Raw genomic sequence first — 22,700 nt, 5'->3', positions numbered from 1 at the left:
AGGGAAAAGGAAGAGAAAGGGGCAAATAACCCCAAGATCAAGAAATTAAGAGGCCCGTGGGTTGGGATAAGGATAGTTTACTAAGATAACAGAAAGATACAATGTAACAATGCTAACAGGACTTCAAAGCAGAATATATGAAGCTGTTGATACACAATGCAGTTTCTCACCAAACCCACAACTCAGGCCGTGCCACCCAGAGCCGTCCCAGAACCCGACCGTCCCCCAAGAACCGCGCGTCCCGGAGCCGCCCCAGGCCTTCCTCCCATCAGCCCCCTGATATCCTGGGCAGGACGTAACTGGCGTGGAATACTCTCTTTGGTCAGTTCGGTCACCTGTCCTGGCTTCGCCCTTCCTTTCTCATGAAGAGCTGAGAAAGTCCTTGACTGTCTGACAGCAACTAGAAACATCAGGGTGTTATCAGCACTACTCCCATTTTACTCTCAAACACAGCATTCATCTGCTGTTACAAATGAAATTAACTCCATCCTGACCAAAACCAGGACAGCATGGCAAGAATTTCTAGGGATTTTGGTCAAACATAACTGAGACCTTCAAGGCTTGGTGACCTGATGGCCGAGGTTATATCCAGACTTGTGAATGGAAAAACGATACAGGTGCTTGGTATTGTACTGGACAAACACACGGTCAACTGGGGAGACGTAATAGCACCTTTTCTGGCCCTCTGGGAGATCACAGAATCACAGAATTGTAGGAGTTGGCAGCGACCTCAAGAGATCCCAGATGCTATGAAGAGGGCGTCAGCCCCTGACACCCCTGTGATGTCAGCAGGGAGCAGCTGTGACTGCCTGTGACCTCACTGCTCTTCAGCAGCTGCCGCTCTGCACCTCTTGTCTCGAGCTCCTGTGGGTGCACTGGCAGGGCAGGCAGACTCCAGTAGGACCTTTGGCTTGCTCTGTGAGCTTTGGCCTGGGGGAGAGCAGCAGCTGTGGGCACCCAGAACCGGCAGCCCCCTCTAAAATAAATCATTTTCCCTGCCTACTGTAGGCAATGCTTCCTCCCCAATGTGGCAGAAATCTGCACAGGACTGTCCTCAGTACACCTTGCAAGTGCAGAATGAGGCCCACCCCTTCTCTGCTCTCTTGGCTCTGACAGGGGCTGTGAACTCCCCTCCCCAGCCTACAGGCAGCCACGGGCAGACAGGGACAGACCCCGATTGGAGACACCCCCTCACCCCTTGAGCAGAGCTGCACTGTGGGCACCACTCTGCGAGATGCTGTGGGTGTGGGAGGGCTGGAGACGTGAGTGGGCTGGATGCCGATTTCAGCCCCCACCCCAAACACTCCCAGCCCACAGAGCTGCAGGAAAGACACAGAGACACCTCAGTCTGCAGCAAGTCTTTATTCCTCTGGGAGACAGGGAAAGTTCTCATCTGGGCTCTGCTGATGTCCCGGTGGTGCTGGGGTACCCCATGGCTGGTGGCACGATGGTAGGGATAAGCAGCATGGCTGTCCCCATGCCCCCAGCCCTGTCCCATCCTGGCACCTCCATGAAGCTGGTGGATCCTTGTCCCAACCCCTTCCCATTGCCATGGTGCCGCAGCAGTGCTGGCATCTTCTCTCAGATTCCCACAGTGGTTGCCACGGCTGTGGCTGCCAGGATGAACCCCCAGAGGGGAGCCAGGGTGACACTGTGTCCTGGGGATGCAAGAGAGGGGCAGTCAGGGGCAGCTGGGTGGTCAGGGGTCCTGGATGGGGTCTGTCCTCCCCAGCTGCAGTGCCCTGTGCCGCCCCAACCCTGCTCCACACTGTGCCGCGCCATGCTGCGCCCCACCACGCTGTGCCACGCTGCACCCTGTTTGCCGCTAAGGGCCCCATTGCAAACCCCAGGGGAGAGCGGCTGGAAGACGTGCCAGGATGCACGCCCAAGGGCAAGCTGCCTCTGTCACCCTCCCCCCTGGCGACATCCCCCTTTCCTGGCAGACTTGTTGGGATGGGGCCATCCTGTCCCCCACACCCTGGCAGCGGGGAGGGACCATCCCCCAGAACATCACCTCTCACAAACTCGCAGTTGTAGGTGCTAATTTCACCCATGGACTGGAGCTCGATGATGCGACTGTTCTCTTCATCAGTGACACTGATGACCTTGAAGGTCTCGAAGGGCGGGATGAGGACCTCCTGGTGATCACGTGATTTGGCGTAGTCACTGATGAGGGCACCGTAGCAGGTGTGTATGGAGAAGATGGTGATCTTGCCGTAAATCTCAGCACACTCCCTTTTCCGGGAGGAGGAGGCGAAGTACCCAAAGCGGACAGTTTTGCCAGGCTGGGCAGTGAAGGTCCCGTCAACCCCCCGGAAGACATCGTAGCATCGATTCTGCGCAACCCCGAGTTTATGTAGGGCCTTGGTCAGTAGGAAATGCAGCACCTTGAAGGGGAACTTGAGCATGTATTGCCTATGGGAAAGGCCGGCCTCTTGCACAGCGTCGTTGAACTCCTTGTGCAGGGGGGGATCATTCAAGGTGTAAGCCATCAGGGCGATCTCATGCACCGGCTGCAGCACTGACGGCTGGAACCCGCGGCACCGCAGTTTACGAATCGCTTTATTCCAGGCTCTGGCGTAGTTGCTGTTGGCAACAAACTCAGTGCGGTTGAGCTTCTTCAGCTCCTTCTCCATCTCGGCGCTGCAGCCCTGGTACTGGTCATCAAAGGAGTAGGGGGCCATGTCCATCTTCTTCATGTGGACTTGCTGAAACATGGGGCTGACAGAGACCAGCATCCTGAGCAGCCACACCAAGCCCAGCGCCAGATGCTCCATGGCAGGCAGAGCCACCCTGGGAGAAGCCCCTGGCTGCTGCGGTGCTGTGGGCAGGGAAGCAACTGGTTCCTCAGCAGGCAGATGGGTTAACAAGACCGAAGGCAACTCTGTGGATCAGGGCCTGTGAGGGGGCTGAGAAGTGGGTCAGGCTGAGGGGAAGAAGCCCCAGATGCATCCCCAGCCAGTGTACCGGTAAAGACCCCAACCACAGCACCGGCCAAAGCCCCAACACCACTACTTGCCTCAGACCATGCCCAGAGGTGGGTGTCCCCTGTGCCTGGCCCCATGGCCCTGGCAGCCCAAGGGTCTGTGGTGTCTCCTGCCAGAAGCAAACCCCTGGGGACACACCAGCGAGAAGCCATACCTGTGTCCTGTGGTGGTGTCGATGTGCTGCTCCCCAGATCCTGTGGCACCCAGCCCCTCGGTGCCTGCCCGGTACTGGTAGGAAAGAGGAGAACCAGCCACCCTTTTTAGAGCAGTCCCAGAAAGGATTGCTCAGACTCTGGTCTAGTCCCCACCCCCTGGTTAGTTTTACCATCCCAAGTCCCCAGCACTCTGCTTGCCCACTGACCCCTCCTGCCCTGCAGCCTGGCTGCAAGGATCAGTCAGGAAAGCCCCATGGGATAAACTGCCTTTGTTCTGACCTGGGTGCAGGTGCTGTCCCACTGAGTGCTCTGCATTTTCCTGCAGGACCTGATGCTGACCTGGAGCCCAGGGCTTGCACCAACCCCCTGTCACACCACTGAGGACGGGGCAGGTTGTGGCACAGGTGGAACGGAGCCATGGATGGCTCTGGCCAGGGGCATCTGTGCCAGGTCAGTCCCTGCCTGCAGCCCCTGGGCTGTGCAGGGGCTCAGAGGGCAGGAGGCATGGCAGGATACAGGCAGCAGGGCTAGGGACAGCCTGGTCCCTGCCTGATCTGGCAGGAGCAGCTCTGGGTTGGGGGAACGTCCCTGTTGTGGTGCTGGTGGACACAGGGGTGTCCCGACCCGGAAAGGTCCCGTCTGGGGGAGATTCATTGTTCTTCCCAGAGTGAGATTAAGACACAAATGAGCTCAGATGCCATAAGGAGAAGAAGTAGTTTAACAGCTACATCAACATTCTCAGAGATGCAAGGAAGAGAGAGAAAGATGGGGAAAGGAAAGTAAAGGTGCAATAGCTACCACCGTGGAGCTGCGGGGTCCCGTCAGTGCGACTCGACTTCACGTCAGGTGGGGAATTCTGTTTGGTGCTGGTTGTCAGGGCTCTTTTATTGTGGTTTATTGCCCTTTCTGAGGAACAATCAGCATATTCTAAGAACTCTTGAGCTTAACTCCACCCACCCCTCAGCTGTGCTGCACATGCCCAATAGCATCACTAGGGGGTCTCTGGACACCCTGGTGGTCTTCAGGGGTCTCTAGACCCCTCTCTGGTTCCCTAACCTTGGTCTGGCCGCATGCACGGGGCTTGGGTTTAAGTTCTCAGACTTTGCTACACAGACAGGTTCATATGAGGGCCCAAAATGGGTGCTCTTATGCTTTGCCTGATACTCCATTGCTACAGCAGTGGTAGATGATATGATGGTCCAGCAATGCTGAGACAGACACCCACTTGTACAAACAACCACCAACACGGTCTCGACCTAGTCCCTTAAACATCCGCTGAGTGACACAGTTCTTGATGAAGTGTGAGTACCTGTACTTTTTATGCTACAACAGAAGAACAGCTTGCCTTATTCTGGCATTATGAATCCCTGAATGCAAGTCAAGTCAGAATCTCTTTAAACAAAAAAAATTTTAGCTCTAATGAAACAGTTCACAGACTATATACAAAGCATAGTAAGGGTTGACATAAATCTTTTTCAAAAACTATCATAACTCAAAACAAATTAAAGGAAATTTCAAGACAAATTGAGTCAGAAACAGTCATCATTGGTGGGATGTCTTTATGGGTTGCTCTCCATCAGCCACTAAAGTATTAAATGTCCTAATTCATCCTTTGCTTGGGGTGGTGTTAATAATTAGAGTCCTGACAATAGTAAACTTCATCTTTTGATGCAAATCAAAAACTCTGGCTAAGAGTGTTTGGGCATTGCCCACAGTAACCAAACATGAACAATATGAAATGTTGTGAAAGAATTTACAAGAATATTGAAAAAGGGGAAATTGAAAGGGAGCTGTTGAGTCTTGCATTTTCTAATTGAGCTGTAAGACCTTGTGTTTATCTTGTTGAGGTGGTTTGGCCCTGGCTAGAGGCTGCTTGGTTACTCCCCGTTTCAGCTGATAAGGGGAGAAAATATATGTTGAGAGGCATAGGACTTGAGATAAGGACAGAGAGGGATCACTCTGCACTTGATATCATGAGCAAAACAGACTCAACACAGAATAAAGGAAAGAAAACTAACTACACTGCAGCTACACAGCCAGTGACACCAGAGTCAGTTGATGAAAATTGCAGCCAGGTCTTAAAGCACCTTCCCCCCACCCCTCCCCTCTTATCAGAATTTAGTCACAATTTGCTCCCTTCTAACCCCCGCTCCCCATCACAGCACAGGATGGGGCAGGGAATGGGCAATGGGGGATTTCAGTCCATTCCTCTGAAGTTGTCTTCCTTCTTATCTGGGGGAGTATTCCACAAACCCCCTTCCCCTGCTGTACCATTGGGTCCCACCCCCGGCAGACAGTCCTCCACAGACTTCTGCAGCCTGAGTCCTTTCTACAAGGGAGTCATCTCCTCACCACAGGCCTCAGCAGGGCTCCCTTCCATGGGGTGCTGACCTTCAGGCACAGACTGCTCTGGCCTGGTCCCACACAGAGTCCCAAGTCCCTGGCAAACCTGCTGTGCCATGGGTCGGTCTCTCCACAGGCTATAGATGGGATCTCTCCTGCCCATCATTATCCAGGGGCTGTGAGGGGACACCCGCTCCACCATGGGCTTCTCCAGGGGCTGCAGGGGAATCTCTCTCCAGCTCCTGGAGGGCCTCATTCTTCCCCCTCCCTCCTTCTTCCTGGCCCTGGGTGTCTGCACAGCTCCTTACATCCTCTCACTCTCTTCTCTGGTGGCAAAATGCAGCTGCCTGCAGGATTTTTTCTCCTACATGTGATTCCCAGAGGCGCTGTGACCATCGCCGATTGGCTGGGCCTTGGTCAGCAGCAACTCTGGCCTTGAGCTGGTCGCTGTTTACTCTCTGGGGCCTGCAGAGAGCTTCTGGCTGCTGCTTGCAGGACCCAGCTCTGCAGCACCCCCTTCTCTACCAGCACCCAGTTATGCAAAACTGCGATAGTGGTCTGATAAGGGGTCTAACATTAACTGTACATCACTCCAGCCTGGATTACGTGGTGTGATAATAAATCGAAAGTGCTTGATCATCCCTGCTGGCTCATCCCAACAGCTCTTAGCCTTCCTTACCCGAGTTTCTAAATCAAAAGAAGAAAATGGAACTTTTACCATAACTGTCCCCCCATTAGGCTTCACGTCTCCCTTAAGGGTGCCTGTATCATAGTTTGTCCCTTCTTATTCCTCGTTCAGTTAGAAATGGGGCTGGGGGGGGGGGGGGGGGGGCTGAGGGGGGGTGGGTAGAGGTGATGCTCTTACTTTCTGAATAATTTTCTGAGGCTGCTTTTGGGGATGGCTGATACAGATCTGGTGGGTCCTCTGGGTTGGAGCTCTATGATCCTTGGGGTCCCTTCCAACCCAGACCATTCTATGATTCTATGATTCTAAAGCTAATGATTCATATATAAATAAGCTCTGGTTTATGCACCTTTCCTGATTTTGTGCACCTTTGTCCCATACTAGAAGCTGAACGACACCTTTTCAGTCTAAGCCTAAACTATAAACAACGAGCAATTCAAGGACAAAATCGCGGCCTGAGAGACAGTCGAGCGCCTCTGAGAATCACATAGAGGAGAAAACAACCCGGAAGCAGCTGCATTTTGCCACTGGAGAAGGGAGTGAGAGGATGTAACGAGCTGTGCAGACACCAAGGACAGGGAGGGCGAGGGAGGAGGCAGCCCAGGTGCCGGAGAGAAAGATGCCCCTGCAGCCCGTGGAGAAACCCATGGAAAAGGCCCAGACCCCACCTGCAGCCCGTGGAGGGGCTCCACGCTGGATGGAGCAGGTGGAGACATAGAGGAGACACTGTGACCCTACGTTGGAACAAGCCCCTGCCAGCACTTGCAGCCATGAGGAGAAACAGAGACACAGAGATGAGTGAGAGAGAGATTTGCACCAGAACAGGTTTGCTGGGGGGAGGCTGGTGACCCCACAGAGGACTGGGACTGAGAGACATTGTGGTTTATGACTGCACCCATAGCAGTGACCCACGCCAGGGCAGCTGGTGAATAGATAAATCCATGGGGAAAGGATTCACGTTGGAGAAGTACATGGAGGACTGTCTCCCATGGGTGGAACCCCACGGTGCAGCAGGGGGAGGGTGTGGAATGAATGTGTCCCGTCCCATCCCGTTTTCCCCCCAAGCCGAGAGGGAAACCAACTTGCAAGGGACTGACCAAAGCCCCCATCTCCCAGTCCCTGCCCCCCTGTGCTGCCAGCAGGGGGAAGAAGGGGAGTGAAATCATGACTAGAGTGAAGTCTGCTAATAAGGGAGTGGGGGAGGGGATGTTAGAGGTGTTTTAAGATCCGGTTGTGCTCTCAACTCTGGCTTCTTCACTGTTCTTTGTAGTTGTAGTGTAACAAAGTAGAGAAGTTTTTCTCCTCTTCACTTTGTGTTGACTCTGTTTTGCCCACATCGTCGATGACAGAGTGATCTCTCCCTGTCCTTATTTTGACTCCCGAGCCTCTTAATATACATACATATATTCTCCCCTGTCCAACTAAGGGGAGTAATAGACTGACTTTGGTGGATGTCTGGCCTCCAGCCAGGGCTAAACCGCAACAGTGGGGGTGTTAAACCACAATCTTTTTCCCATCCCGGATGGTTGCAAAGGGTGACAAACAGCATAGGAGGCCTCATCCCATTTCTGTTCTCTTCTTAGCAATAGCATCAATTGTAAAATAGTATTATAATTCAGAGATCCATTACAAGGCCATTTCTCCCCATCTTCTAATTTATACAAAAGCCACCAATGGTTACAGTATTTCATAGAATCACAGAATCACAGAATTGTAGGGGTTGGAAGGGACCTGGAGAGCTCATGGGGTCCAACCCCCCTGCCAAAGCAGCTCCCCAGCTCATATTGCACAGACAGGCGTCCAGACGGGGCTGGAATCTCTCCAGAGATGAAGACTCCACCACCTCCCTGGGCAGCCTGTCCCAGGGCTCTGGCACCCTCACTGGGGAAAAGTTTTTCCGCATGTTGGTGTGGAACTTCCTGGGCTCCAACTTGCAGCCATTGCCCCTTGTCCTGTCCCCACAGACACTGAAAATGGGCTGGCTGATTCCTCCTGCATCCCCTGCTTAAGATAATTATAGACTTTAATTAGGTCCCCCCTTAGTCTTCTCCAGGCTGAACAGTCCCAGCTCCCTCAGCCTTTCCTCACAGGGGAGATGCTCCAGGCCCTTCATCATCTCTGTCCCTCCTCTGGACTCTCTCCAGGAGATCCCTGTCCTTTTTATACCAAGGAACCCAGAACTGGACACAACACTCCAGGTGGGGCCTGACCAGGGCAGAGTAGAGGGGAAGGATCACCTTCTTTGACCTGCTGGCCACACTCCTCCGGATGCCCCCCAGGATCCCATTGTCTCTCTAGCCACCAAGGCACACTGCTGGCTCATGGCCAACCTGTCATCAACTCATTTGATCAGAGTCTTTAAATCTTCCCTTCCTCCTGACCCTACAATAAATATCTCTCCTGTGTGCCAAAATACACCCCAGAGGGCTCTTTTCCAATATTCCTCCCCCCAGTTTGTTGCCCATCTTACTTCACGACAATACCTACAATAAAATGCCTTTTCCAGGGAGCAAGCTCTCAGCAAGGGATGGTTTTTTTCTCCAACTCAACTCAATACCCTGATCTAAATAAAATTCCTGTACACCTAAACCACTTTAGTTTTCCATACAATCAACAGTGTTTACAAAACAGAGAAGGACTGTGGGGCTGTGTTTCCATCCCTGGGGCAGTCGATTCCCCATGTATTGATGCATCTCCAAGTGACAGCAAACTGTGGCCTGCACTCTGCTGCCAAAGGAATCGAGAAGAAAGCATTTGCAGTGTGGGATGTGGTGTACCACTTGGCTGCTTTGGACTCCAGTTCATACTGGAGTTCTAATTCTCAGCTGGGACACCACCCCCTGACAGGCTGGCACCAAGAGCTTCAGTGAAGAAATGGTACGCTCAGATAGAACATTGCTGTCATATCTTTACAGTTCCAGAGGGTGCAGCCAAAGCCCTGGCAGCTCAGGAAAGAGCTGCTTTAGAAACCAAAACCAGCACAACTTCCCCTGGGGTGCAAGTCGCCCCCATCCCCTCTTCAGAACAGTTACTGAATGTTTGGATTAAGGATACTTCTGCTAAAAGAGAGGCCAAACCATGGAAATATCGAGCTGTTGCCTTGCAAATAAAGACCAAACAAGAAATCATAGGGTAGTGCTCAAGTAGGAGAATTGGTAGCAGTATGGAGTGTGTCTCAGCACCAGGCACAATCTCCTTTTCCTGTCAGGATGGGGTACCAGGAGGAGGAATTGGATGGGTTTTCCACACACCCCATTATCCCCAAGCCAATGAAATAGTGGGAAGAACAAATGGACTTCTCAAGCATTTTCTAAACCCCACAAATCAGGGTGGTTGGAAAGATTATGGGATGCAATTGCTCATGTGAATAACCAATGGGGAATAAAAGGATGCCCGAAAATCACGGCATTCTGCCCAAAGGCTCCAACCCTGATCCCAAATCTCCACGGCCCTGACCATCCCCAGAACCCCTCTCATTTTCCTGGCCAACCGGTGCTGCTGAACTGACCCACCATCGGGATTGTGCCATGAATAAATACACTTGGAAAGTGAAGGATGCCCATGGGGAGGAACACAGAACCAATACATTCTGGATCATTCCATACTTTTCATCTCCCCCTAATTTCAGTTCCTTAAAATGAACCGAGTTTGGCTTTTCTGTTTTTTTGCCAGATAAAATCTTTGATGTCTGCTTGAAGAGAATAGGTGAAGATATTTATTGTCTGCATAGTTTACAGTAATTGTCTTGTTGGTGCCTTTAATGTTAAGGGCTCGCTGCTTCTCCCCCCTTGATGCTTTTTTGTCTCTTCACCAAGAAGGAAATGTCTTTCTCTTTTCATTATATGGGAAGGAAGAAACCAGAGTGAGGAGGCCTGACTTCTTGTCAGCGATACTTTTCTCTGCCCTCATCTATGGGGTCAGAGGGAAGCCAACTCCCCCCTCTTTTTGAGAGTGATGAGTTTGTCTTGCTAGCCAAATATGGAATGGGTTAATGAAGGTAGGCATTGGAAGAACTCTAGGGATTTTGCTCAAACAGAAATGAGATGGCCAAGGCTTGGTGACCCAATGGCCAAGGTTGTATCTCTGCAGGAAGCCTTTAGACCTGATCCTGCACTCAGTGCAAGTGGATGACCACTACAAGGAGTATATTGTCCCCTTGTCCAACTGCCACTTTAGGGACATAGGTAGAGATGGTGTCCAGAGCAGATCCCCTCTGCAGCAGAGTTTGGCCACCACCGATGCCCTTTCTGCTGGCAGAAGGGGGCTTGTAGGGAGCCTCCACGCTCAGAGACAAAGTGCAGGTTTGGGGCCTCTTCCCAGCAGGTTTCCATACCCAGCGCTTCCTGGGAGCGACCCTGGCTGAGCACAGGGGACTGCCCCACCAGCCCTGCAGCTGTAAGCACATATGCAGCCTGCTCCTGGCTGTGCCAGACATTTCCCTCGCCGTCCCTTGGCCCCACTGGCATCTGCCACCATAACAGCCGGGCCAGGTCAGCTGCAGTCACCTGTGTCCTGGGGACAGGGCTGCCTGTGTGTGCAGAGGGCACCTGTGGGGTGAAGAGGAAGGGAAGGGGGGTGGCTCTGGTGCCCAGAGAAGGCAGAATCTGTCCCTGACCCCCTGCCAGTCCGGACTGGATTCAGAGAGCCATGGGCAGCCCTGCTGCTGGCCAGGGGTACCTGGTCCATGGCTGCAATTTGTACCAGAGGAGGGGGAGGACTGTAGGAAGCTCTGGGGCACAGGGAACCCCAGGAAACAGGGCCAATTGTATCCGCCTCTGCATCTGGTGTGCTCAGGGCTGTCCCCCAACATGGTGCTGCTGAGCCCCGTCTGTTGCTACGTGGACCAGCCACCCACCCAACTTGTCCCAGCAGGACTCTGCTCCTGGGCACTGAGGATGGGGTGGCTGGTGCCTACCCCTTCCCTGCTCCCTCAGCGCTGACAGGGGCTGGGACCCCCCTCCCCAATCTGCAGGCAGCCACGGGCAGGCAGGGACAGACCCCAGTTGGAGACACCCCCTCACCCCTTGAGCAGAGCTGCACTGTGGGCACCGCTCTGCGGGATGCTGTGGGTGTGGGAGGGCTGGAGACGTGAGTGGGCTGGATGCCGGCTTCAGACCCCACCCCAGACACTCTCAACCCACAGAGCTGCAGGAAAGCAACAGAGACTCCTTGGTCTGGAGCAAGTCTTTATTCCTCTGGGAGACAGGGAAAGGTCTCATTTGTGCTCTGCTGATGTCCCAGTGGTGCTGGGGCGTCCCAGGGCCGGTGGCACCATGGCAGGGATAAGCAGCATGGCTGTCCCCATGCCCCCAGCCCTCCCACTGCCCTGTCCCATCCTGGCACCTCCATGAAGCTGGTGGATCCTTGTCCCAACCCCTTTCCATTGCCATGGTGCCGCAGCAGTGCTGGCATCTCCTCTCAGATTCCCACAGTGGTTGCCAGGGCTGTGGCTGCCAGGATGAACCCCCAGAGGGGAGCCAGGGTGACACTGTGTCCTGGGGATGCCAGAGAGGGGCAGTTAGGGGCAGCTGGGTGGGCAGGGGTCCTGGATGGGGTCTGTCCTCCGCAGCTGCAGTGCCCTGTGCCGCCCCAACCCTGCTCCACACTGTGCCGCGCCATGCTGCGCCCCACCACGCTGTGCCACGCTGCACCCTGTTTGCCGCTAAGGGCCCCATTGCAAACCCCAGGGGAGAGCGGCTGGCAGACGTGCCAGGATGCACGCCCAAGGGCAAGCTGCCTCTGTCACCCTCCCCCCTGGCGACATCCCCCTTTCCTGGCAGACTCGTTGGGATGGGGCCACCCCGTCCCCCTCACCCTGTCAGTGGGGAGGGACCATCCCCCAGGACTTTACCTGTCACATACTCGCAGTTGTAGGTGCTATTCATACCCTGGGACTGGAGCTTGATGATGCGACTGTTCCCATCATCGGTGACACTGATGACCTTGAAGATCTCGAAGGGTGGGATGAGGACCTCCTGGTGATCAAGCGATTTGGCGTAGCTCCCGAGGAGGGCACCGTAGCAGGTCTTCACCAAAAAGATGGTGACCTTGCCGTAATCCTCAGCACACTCCCTTTCTAGGTAGGAGGAGGCAAAGTACCCAAAGCGGACAAAATCCCCATCCTGGGCAGTGAAGGTCTCCTCAGCCCCTCGGTAGACGTTGCGGCACCGGCCATCCCACAGGTTATTTATGGCCTCGGTCAGCAGGAAATGCAGCACCTTGAAGGGGAACCTGAGCATGTATTGCCTGTGGGAATAGCCGGCCTCATGCACAGCGTCGTTGAACAACTTGTTCAGGGGGGGATCATTCAAGGAAGATGCCAACAGGGCGATCTTCTCCGGCTGCAGCTGTGACAGCTGGAACCCGCGGCACCGCAATATACTAATTGCTTTATTCCAGGCTCTGGCGTAGTTGCCGTTGGGGACAAACTCAGTGCGGTTGAGCTTCTGCAGCTCCTCCTCCATCTCGTCACTGCAGCCCTGGTACTGGTCATCAAAGGAGTTGGGGGCCATGTCCAGTGCCTTCTCCATGATGCTTACTTTATTTTCTACGGGGCTGATGGAGACCAGCATCCCGAGCAGCCACACCAAGCCCAGCGCCAGATGCTCCATGGCAGGCAGAGCCACCCTGGGAGAAGCCCCCGGCTGCTGCGGTGCTGTGGGCAGGGAAGCAACTGGTTCCTCTGCAGGCAGATGGGGAAGTGGAGAAACAACAGGGTGGTCAACTCAAGGGAGGAGAGCCTGCAAGGGGGCTGTGAAGTGGGGCAGGCTGGGGGGAAGCAGCCCCAGTTGCATCCCCAGCCAGGGCACCAGTCAAAACCCCTCCCCCAGCACTGGCCAATGCCCCAACACCACTACTTGCCTCAGACCATGCCCAGAGGTGGGTGTCCCCAGTGCCTGGCCCCATGGCCCTGGCAGCCTGAGGGTCTCTGGTGTCTCCTGCCAGAAGCAAACCTCTGGGGATACGCTAGCAAGAAACCATACCTGTATCCTGTGGTGGTGTCGATGTGCTGCTCCCCAGATCCTGTGGTACCCTTGGTGCCTGCCCGTTACTGGTAGGAAAGACGAGAACCAGTCACCCTTTTTAGAGCAGTCCTGGGCAGGAGCAGCTCTGGGTTGGGGGAATGTCCCTGTTGCGGTGCTGGTGGACACAGGGGTGTCCCAACCCAGAAAGGTCCCGTCTGGGGGAGATTCATTGTTCTTCCCAGAGTGAGATTAAGACACAAACGAGCTCAGATGCCATAAGGAGAAGAAGTAGTTTAACAGCTACATCAACATTCTCAGAGATGCAAGAAAGAGAGAAAGATGGGGAAAGGAAAGGAAAGGTGCAATAGCTACCACCGTGGAGCTGCGGGGTCCCGTCAGTGCGACTCGACTTCACGTCAGGGGGGGAATTCTGTTTGGTGCTGGTTGTCAGGGCTCTTTTCTTGAGGTGTATTGCCCCTTCTGAGAAACAATCAGCATATTCTAAGAACTCTTGAGCTTAACCCCACCTACTACTCAGCTGTGCTGCACTTGCCCAATACCATCACCAGGGGATCTGCTCCAGACTCGTCTCTAACCATGTCCTTTTCAAAGCGTCCTGACCTGCAGAAACTCACTTCACAGCTCAGGGAGAGTTATAAAGCAGGTACATTTATTGCAGCGCTGGGTGCAAGCGGGCTGGCTGGTCCTAGACAAAAGTATAGCTGACAAGAAGTCAGGCATCCTCCCTGTGTTTTCTTTCTTCCCTGGAAAACGAAAGAGAAAGAAATTCGCTTCTGTCACAGTGTTGTGTAGCTGGGTGCTGGGAGAGAACGGGGGGGTGGGGGGGCTGCAGAAAATGGCTACTGTGTTTGAAGCAGCCAGAAGCTCTCTGCAGGCCCTGGAGAGTAAACATCAGCCAATTCAAGGTGAAAGTTGCTGCTGACCAAGGCCGAGCCAATGTGCGATGGTCACAGTGCCTCTGGGAATCACATTTAGGTGTGCAGGTGTGCAGGTTTGGGGTTGCATGTTTCTAGAAATATGGGTATTACTAAATTTACAACTTCAGCGGTACTACATGTAGTATCTGGTGCCCCAAAACATCTTATTTTTCTGTACTTTATTGTATTAGTAAGGTTGCAGCTTTGGCACTGTAGCACCTGCCCTTACATAGCTGTGTGGACACTGCCTTGTATCTAATGTTCTACTCTCAAAAGGAGGGTATACAATGCATCTCAGCCTAATGTTTGTTTTTTTTTTCTTTAATTTAGGACTTTCCTGTAATTTAAGCTGTTGGGACAAATTAGTATCGGGCAACAAATACCTTGTAGTAGATGGAATGAAAGTATTAATATTTACAGCCGGAAAAGTAAAATCGCATCTATCTGAGCGCTGTTTGAGGCTGATTGCTGGAATTTGTTTATGGGCTGCAAAGATTCATCTTCAGGAGGCCTTCATCAAAGAGTATAAGCTAAGTTGCTGTGGGAATTTTATTGTGATTACTCCTGCAAAAATAGTGAACAGAGACACGCAGAAAGATAACTATTAGGGGAAATACATGGGATTTTGGGGACAAAGCATACAAATCAGAAAAGGGCAACTTAAAAATTAATTTGGATACTCAGAAATGGACAACCCTTAAGATCAAGGAAGAGGGCACGACCGGATAGGGAACCAGTGTTGTGGCTGGGAAGGTCTGCTCAGGGCTGCAACCCCTTCAGGCTGTGACCACCCAACACTATGGCCCTTTACCAGACCTCTTCTAGTTCTGCTTGGGGTGAATTCCTTAACCCAGGCTACAGCAAACAACTGCAGCCAGTGTATGGTGACTACCAGGAGGGGAAGGGTAAGCTCCCAAACTTTGCTGTATCACACGGTTTATGAGTGTAAAGATCAGAAAGTGGGAAGTTGTATTTCTACCCAAACCCAGTATGCTCCGTGTAAAGAAGGTAACGAGACCCTATGTTATGATCCAAAAGAACTTCCTTATCAATACTGGGTAGAAATAAGAACAAATTCCAAAGTAGGGAGATTAATTGGAACAAGTGAGGTTAAAGCCAATTTGAGTACGTCGGTGTCATTCATTTTTGATGCATGAAATATTATAGATCACAGAATCACAGGATCACAGAATTGTAGGGGTTGGAAGGGACCTCAAGAGACCATCGGGTCCAACCCCCCTGCCAAAGCAGCTCCCCAGCTCATATTGCACAGACAGGCGTCCAGTTGGGTCTTGAATATCTCCAGAGATGGAGACTCCACCACCTCCCTGGGCAGCCTATTCCAGTGCTCTGTCACCCTGACTGTGAAAAAGATGATGACCCTGAGCACTAATTGTGGGAATTTAAAGTGGAGACGGTATTACAGTAATCAACCAAAGTATGTTTGCACAAGTGGATGTCAGCGTCCAATAGATTTTGATTATATATCTGGTCAACAAGTGAAACATCAGACACACCTATGTGGAAGCAGAGGATGGTCTTGTGTTTGTTGGGATACAGCAGGCTGGGGCTATGATAGTCAATACGGGAATTTATAAGCTTCAATCACAAGGATGCAAACAGACAGTAATTGTACAACCCGTAATTGTAATCCAGATCCTCATAAATCTAGAAACTGGGAAACAGAATAAAATAACTAAAATTAGACTTAAGACATACGGACTTGGAAAAGACTCAGGTATAGTTATTAACATTGAAAGAAAAGAATGGGTAGAAGAATCGGTGCAGCATAGATTGTTATTTGACTCTTTGTCATGAAATGGAAACAGGAGTTAAATATGAAATTGCCACAGGTACTAAAAATCTATTTGTAAATCTTACAGAAAACATAGCGAATCATTGAATATAACCAATTGTTATGTATGGGGGGGACCTCATGGGCGATGCCTGCCTTACTAAAATTGGGATAAATGTATCAGGAATATGTGGAGGATTGTTAATAATTCCATGATTTTCCTAATAATTTTTAATACCTTGTTTTACTTCGTTATGCAAGGGATGCAAATATCTGCGGTACCTGTTGACCCAGAACCAGGGAAAGAGAAAACCCATTCCCTGGTGACAACAAAACCAGAAGATGATCCAAAATTGATACCAATTCGGCAAATGTTGGATCGATTAGAAATGAAAACACGAATCAACACTGTGAAAAAAGAAAATGGGGGATTCTTAAATATGACCATCTGATTTGTGTCAATAGGGAATAAAGTTAGGGCTGCAGAATGAAACATGATATTCTTACACCCTTGTATGGCCATAGGCCTGGCAGGGGCTGAATGACCCCCTTCTTGCGAGGGTCACTGGGCGGGCAGCCCAGCATCAGCCCAGGGAGGCCTCTGGGGGTGCAATGGTGGAGCCTTGTTACTAAGCCGTGGCGTCAGGCAGTGAAGACCTATGTGGGCGCATGCGTGAAACCTTGTCGCTAGCCAGAACATCCACCAACCACCAGCTGGAGGACAAGCTTAGAAAGAAGTGCCTCCTCTTGAACAGTGTATAAAGCCGGAACTGGAACTGTGCGGTGTGCCTCTTGGTGGAGCAGAGACTCCCAGCACACCCAGCGCTGTTTGCTTGCCTTGATGCGTTTAATAAATTGCAAATTTTGATTATAATCCTATTTGGGACAAAGTCATCTTTCACAGTTGGAAATTCTACATGACAGATCTCGGGGGCTCTGATAGAACCTCCTGGGCACCGCGTGCCTGGCTGTGCGGCCTGTCCAGCCAGTACCAGGGTGCCTCAAGTCCTCACCAGGACCAGGGCCTGTGCTTGTCAGGTCTCTGCAGCCGCCTGGAAAGGCCTAAACCACATCCACATGCAGATCAGGTGGCCTATTGCAGCCCCCACCTGAGTGTCCCCAGAGGAGCCTGTCCCTTCTGCCTCACCCATAAGCTCTCGACTCGTTCTTCACCCCGCGCTATGCAGAGCTCCACACACTCCAGTTGCTCTCTCACGTCAAGAGCAACCCCCTTCCCCTCCCCTTCCCAGCCTGTCTATCTGAAACAGGACGCAGCCAGCCATGAGAGCAGCCCGGTCCTGCCAGCTATCCCACCGCATCTCTGGGACTGCAACGAGATCGTGGCCCTGAGACCGCACAGTCCTTCCCTTCCCTGGGGAGGTGGTCCCGATACGGGGCTGGGCCCTTCTGGCCTTGGAGAAAGCCCATCCCGAGAGAGATGTAAAGATACAGACCCCGGCATCCCGACTGCTGTGTGGGCTGCGCTGTCTGGCAGGGCCCTGCTGCGCGAGCAGGCCCCATGTCTGTTGGGAATCACATGTAGGGGAAAAAAACCCTGCAGGCAGCTGCATTTTGCCACCAGAGAAGGGAGTGAGAGGATGTAAGGAGCTGTGCAGACACCAAGGACAGGGAAGAAGGAGGGAGGGGGAAGAATGAGGCCCTCCAGGTGCTGGAGACAGATTCCCCTGCAGCCCCTGGAGAAGCCCATGGTGGAGCGGGTGTCCCCTCGCAGCCCATGGATAATGATGGGGAGCAGAGATCCCATCTATAGCCTGTGGAGAGACCGACCCATGCCACAGCAGGTTTGCCAGGGACTTGGGACTCTGTGGGGGTCAAGGCTGGAGCAGTCTGTGCCCGAAGGTCAGCACCCCATGGAAGGGAGCCCTGCTGAGGCCTGTGGTGAGGAGATGACTCCCTTTTAGAAAGGACTCAGGCTGGAGAAGTCTGTGGACGACTGTATTCTGTTGGTGGGACCCAATGGTACAGCAGGGGAAACTTCTTTCTGTGACTGGTCGGTGTTCTTTTGCTGTCTGAGCTTGTAACAGTGAGTGCACAGGTGCCACCCCTCACAGGTGTCTCACTGTAACTCTGGGTATCTAAGCAATGGGAATGCACCTGCAGGACTGTTCACCCCACACTCAACCCCCTTCTCCCACCAGAAACTATTTACACTGACCCCGGCCATGCAAGGGAACAAAAATGTCACGACTCACTATGTGCCCCCGACATTACTTCATATTAACAGGAATCAGAAGGACGTATATCCCCTATGAAGAGAGGCTGGGGGAGCTTGGCTGGTTCAGCCTAGAGAAGAGAAGGCTGTGGGGGGACCTCACTGCAGCCTTCCAGTCCCTGAAGGGAACATACAAACAGGAGGGGAATCAACTTTTCAAAAGGGTAGATAATGGCAGGACAAGGGGGAATGGATTAAAACTGAAGCAAGGAAGGTTTAGATTAGATATTAGGGGGAAGTTTTTTACAGAGAGAGTGGTGAGGGGCTGGAACAGGCTGCCCAGAGAGGTGGTGAATGCCCCGTCCCTGGGGGTGTTCAAGGCCAAGTTGGATGGGGCCCTGGGCAACCTTGTGTAGCTCTAGGCCTGGAGGCTGGCATCCCAGCCTGTGGAGCTCTGTGATCCTTGGGGTCCCTTCCAAGCCATGCTACTCTATGATTCTGTGATATCACAGACTGCATAAGGGAATCAATTAATGTCAAGTCTGTGAAGAAGGACGGGGCGGGGGGGAAGTAGAGGTGGCTTAAGATCTGGAGGAGGAAAGCAGCTTGTGAGGAAGTGACCGGAACCCCACTTGCCATGTTCCACTTCCCCCAAAACATGGCCTGGGAAGGAGGGAGTAAAATCTTCTTCCCTCTGTCTTTAGCTGGAATCCTAAGCCTTCCAAGATATATTTTCTCCCCTTTTCAGCTGAAAAGGGGAGTGATAGTGCGGGTCTGGTGGGTATTTGGCCTCTAGCCAGGGCCAAACCACCCCAGCGACCTGTTCCTCACCAAGGCCACGCGGCCCTTCTCAGGGCTTTGCAGCCAGCCTTCAAATGCAGAAAAACCGCTCACCTGGTTCCAAGGAGCGTTACAGCATTGCCTGTGGGGGTAATATTCTGCCCAGGGAACACAGTGCTGGGCTGTGAGACTCATCTACAGGTCAGCCTTGCTTCGGGGCCTCTGGGTCAGGCCTCAGCGCTTCAGGGCCCATCCGTGCTGCAGCCCTCGAGGTGCTGCTCCAGCATTAGGGAGCCCAGGTGAGGGTCCCCTCTGGGCACTGACAGCCCTTTTCTGAGCCCACCCACGTCCCTGGGCACCAGCACACCCACTGGGGTACCAGCCACCTCTGCCTCAATTTAGGGGGTGCCAGTGGTCAGCTTGTGCCCACAGGGGTTGGGCTCTGAGGAGCCCCAGGCGAAATGAATGGATGGATGGATGGATGGACGGATGGATGGATGGATGGATGGATGGATGGATGGACGGACGGATGAATGGATGGATGGATGGATGGATGGATGGATGGATGGATGGATGGATGGACGGATGGACGGATGAATGGATGGATGGATGGATGGATGGATGGATGGACGGATGGATGGATGGATGGATGGATGGATGGATGGATGGATGGATGGATGGATGGACGGATGGACGGAGGAACCGCAGCATTAGGAACAGACAGAATATTTATTGCTCTAACATTGCAGATGGGGGATGCCCCAGGGGATTCCCGGCCGCACAGCTGGCAGCAGCTCAGGAGCTGGGAATCGTGTTCTTCTTCTCAGACAAACGGTGTCAGTCCTGGGGCCCGCAGAAGCACATAATAAAAGGCTGGCAGCAGCATCTCCACAAGGCCTTCATGCAGCGGCAGATCCAAGCGCAGCCCTTCTGAAGGCACTGTCCTGCCTTGCATAACTTCTTCCAGTCTTTAGCTACAGCCTTGTCCAGACTTGGCTGCTCCCTTCCAAGAGCCCAGGGACACACTCTTGTTTTCTGCGGCCCCATCTGTCCCTGCACCTCCTTCACCTTTTGTTGGAGGGAGGGATCCCCAAGCTCTTTGATCCCTGCCTGGATGTTGCAAGGAGTGCGGATGACCCCAAGGTCCATGGCTGGGTGTCTGCTTGGAGAAGGCTCCACTTCCATGGGGCTCTGCGCTCTGTCCCTGGCCTGTCCATGGATCTGCTCTTGGTTGATCTCATGCAGCAGTTCCATAGGGGCGTCTTGGGGAAGTACTGGCCCTGGCTCACTCACCAGCCCCTCAACAGCTTGAAAGTTCTGGAAGGGGCTCGATAGGTTGAGAACTTCCAGCTCTGACATTGCACCAGGCCTGGGCTCCGGGAAGGACTCGGGAGAAGTGCTGTCTAAGAGGGAGCCCAGGGAGCACTTGGAGCCCGGCAGGGTACATGAGGATAAGAGGGAGTCCTGGGAGCCTATGGAACTCAGCCGGCTACATGAGGACCAGGGGGAGCCCAGGGAGCCCATGGAGCCCAGCGGGGGACATGGGGACAGGCGCTTTACACTCATTGTCTCCTTGTTCTCCCTGCAGAGGAGGAGAGAGGAGAGACCCAGTTGCAGCTTGGCCCCTCTGCTGGGAACCCCAGGCAGCAGCCCCTCCTCAGCCAGCAGGCAGGGCTGCCCAAAGCAGGCAGTGGCAGGACACAGGCTGGGGCAGGAGCTGGGGGTCTCCCCAGCACTCACCACATGTCCTGGGGCATTGCAGGCTTCTCCACTCCTCCAGCTGCTTGGGACAAACCTGATGAGGGTCGAGACCGAGGGAGCTGCTGGCAGCCCCCAGCACAGTCCGGTTTTCTTGGAGGGAGGGATCCCCAAGCTCTTTGATCCCTGTGTGGGTGTTGCACAGAGTGCGGATGACCCTGAGGACCAGCAGCTCCTTGTCCATGTCCATGGCTGGGTGTCTGCTGGGAGAGGGCTCCAAGTCCCTGCAGCTCTGTGCCCTCTCCCTGGCCTGTCCATGGACCTGGCTGTGGCTCAGTCACCAGCCCCTCAACAGCTTGATCGGTCTGGAGGGGGTGCGATGGGTTGAGAACTTCCAGCTCTGACATCACACCAGGCCTGGGCTCCGGGACAGACTCGAGAGAAGTGCTGTCGAAGAGGGAGCCCAGGGAGCCCTTGGAGCCCAGCGGTGTACATGAGGATAAGAGGGACTCCTGGGAGCCCATGGAACTCAGCTGGCTACATGAGGACCAGAGGGAGCCCAGAGAGCCCTTGGAGTTCAGTGTGGGACATGGGGACAGGAGGATTATACTGGTATGTTCCTTGTTCTCCCTGCAGAGGAGGAGAGAGAAGAGACCCAGTTGCAGCTTGGCCCCTCTGCTGGGAACCCCAGGCAGCAGCCCCTCCTCAGCCAGCAGGCAGGGCTGCCCAAAGCGGGCAGGGACAGGGCACAGGCTGGGGCTGTGGCAGGAGCTGGGGGTCTCCCTAGCACTCACCACATGTCCTGGGGCACTACAGACTTCTCTGCTCCTCCAGCTGCTTGGGAAGACCCTGATGAGGGAAGAGACCCAGTGAGCATCTGGCAGCCCCCAGCACAGCCCCGTGTCAGGGCTGCCGTGGGGTGTCGGCCCTTTGCAGGGCGCTCGGGGCCGGGGTCACTCACTGCTCGGCTGCTCTGCCTGGGCCCTCGCCTTGCTCTTCCCAAGCTTCTTCTTCCACCACTTCCGCAAACGCCCCCAGAACGTGGGTGACCGTGGAGCAGCCTCCAGCGCCGTGCCACAGTCCCCCAGGCTCCCCCCACACCGCTCCATGTCACGACATGGTGAGTCACAGTGTGGTGAGGAGTAACGGTCACCTAGCCTGAGTCTGCTGGCAGAAGGCTCCACTTCCATGGGGCTCTGCGCTCTGTCCCTGACCTGGCCATGGACCGGCTCTTGGTTGGTCTCCAGTGGCAGTGCCACAGGGGAGTCTTGGGAAAGTGCTGGCCCTGGCTCAGTCACCAGCCCCTCAACATCTTGAAAGGTCTGGAGGGGGCTCGATGAGTTGAGAACTTCGAGCTCTGACATTGCACCAGGGCTGGGCTCCAGGAAGGACTTGAGATGATTGGATATGTTTTCCAAGAGGGAGCCCAGAGAGCCCATGGAGCCCAGCGGGGGACATGGGGACAGGCGCTTTACACTCATTGTCTCCTTGTTCTCCCTGGAGAGGAGGAGAGAGAAGAGACCCAGTTGCAGCTTGGCCCCTCTGCTGGGAACCCCAGGCAGCAGCCCCTCCTCAGCCAGCAGGCAGGGCTGCCCAATGCGGGCAGTGGCAGGACACAGGCTGGGGCAGGAGCTGGGGGTCTCCCCAGCACTCACCACATATCCTGGGGCATTACAGGCTTCTCCGCTCCTCCAGTTGCTTGGGACAAACCTGATGAGGGTCGAGACCGAGGGAGCTGCTGGCAGCCCCCAGCACAGCCCTGTTTTCTTGGAGGGAGGGATCCCCAAGCTCTTTGATCCCTGCCTGGATGTTGCAAGGAGTGCGGATGACCCTGAGGACCAGCAGCTCCTTGTCCATGTCCATGGCTGGGTGTCTGCTGGGAGAGGGCTCCAAGTCCCTGCAGCTCTGTGCCCTTTCCCTGGCCTGTCCATGGATCTGGCTGTGGCTCAGTCACCAGCCCCTCAACAGCTTGATCGGTCTGGAGGGGGTGCGATGGGTTGAGAACTTCCAGCTCTGACATCGCACCAGGCCTGGGCTCCGGGACAGACTCGAGAGAAGTGCTGTCGAAGAGGGAGCCCAGGGAGCCCTTGGAGCCCAGCGGGGTAGATGGGGACAGGAGGATTAAACTGTTTTTTTCCTCATTGTCCCTGCAAAGGAGGAGAGAGAAGTGACCCAGTTGCA

At 53.9% G+C, this 22,700-nt stretch overlaps 2 protein-coding genes and 1 long non-coding RNA gene across 3 annotated transcripts; all 3 read right to left on the bottom strand.

Annotated features, from left to right (window-relative positions):
* Nucleotides 1–1,378: 1,378 nt before the first annotated feature.
* LOC311200237 (erythroblast NAD(P)(+)--arginine ADP-ribosyltransferase-like) lies at nucleotides 1,379–2,830 on the bottom strand. The gene is made up of 2 exons (XM_084274436.1): nucleotides 2,015–2,830; nucleotides 1,379–1,658 (listed from the first exon to the last, which is right to left on the bottom strand). The coding sequence occupies exons 1-2, from the start codon at nucleotides 2,775–2,777 to the stop codon at nucleotides 1,582–1,584; spliced, it is 840 nt and encodes a 279-aa protein (XP_084130562.1). The 5' UTR covers nucleotides 2,778–2,830; the 3' UTR covers nucleotides 1,379–1,581.
* An 8,603-nt stretch (nucleotides 2,831–11,433) lies between these two features.
* Nucleotides 11,434–12,781, bottom strand: LOC311188892 (erythroblast NAD(P)(+)--arginine ADP-ribosyltransferase-like; the record flags this gene model as incomplete). Its single annotated transcript, XM_084260445.1, has 2 exons — nucleotides 11,434–11,665; nucleotides 12,022–12,781. 2 exons carry the CDS (start codon nucleotides 12,779–12,781, stop codon nucleotides 11,589–11,591), a joined length of 837 nt encoding a protein of 278 aa, XP_084116571.1. The 3' UTR covers nucleotides 11,434–11,588.
* Nucleotides 12,782–21,135: 8,354 nt separating this feature from the next.
* LOC311196014 lies at nucleotides 21,136–21,562 on the bottom strand. Its single transcript, XR_014617551.1, has 3 exons — nucleotides 21,481–21,562; nucleotides 21,314–21,368; nucleotides 21,136–21,149 (listed from the first exon to the last, which is right to left on the bottom strand). It is a non-coding gene; the product is annotated as an uncharacterized lncRNA (long non-coding RNA).
* Between the last annotated feature and the right edge of the window lie 1,138 nt (nucleotides 21,563–22,700).

Source organism: Gallinula chloropus (genome assembly GCF_964237585.1).
Source record: "Gallinula chloropus genome assembly, chromosome: 1".
Taxonomy (NCBI): Eukaryota; Metazoa; Chordata; class Aves; order Gruiformes; family Rallidae; genus Gallinula; species Gallinula chloropus.
Note: the sequence above shows the minus strand (reverse complement) of the source record. Positions and strands in the feature narration are given on the sequence as shown.

What these genes read in the sequence shown, in the direction of transcription:
- LOC311200237 (XM_084274436.1), bottom strand. Translation starts at nt 2,777, where the DNA reads ATGGAGCATCTGGCGCTGGGCTTGGTGTGGCTGCTCAGGATGCTGGTC. An exon ending in CAACTGCGAGTTTGTGAGAG is followed by an intron (nt 1,659 to 2,014) that starts GTGATGTTCTGG and finishes TTGCATCCCCAG; the next exon opens with GACACAGTGTCACCCTGGCT.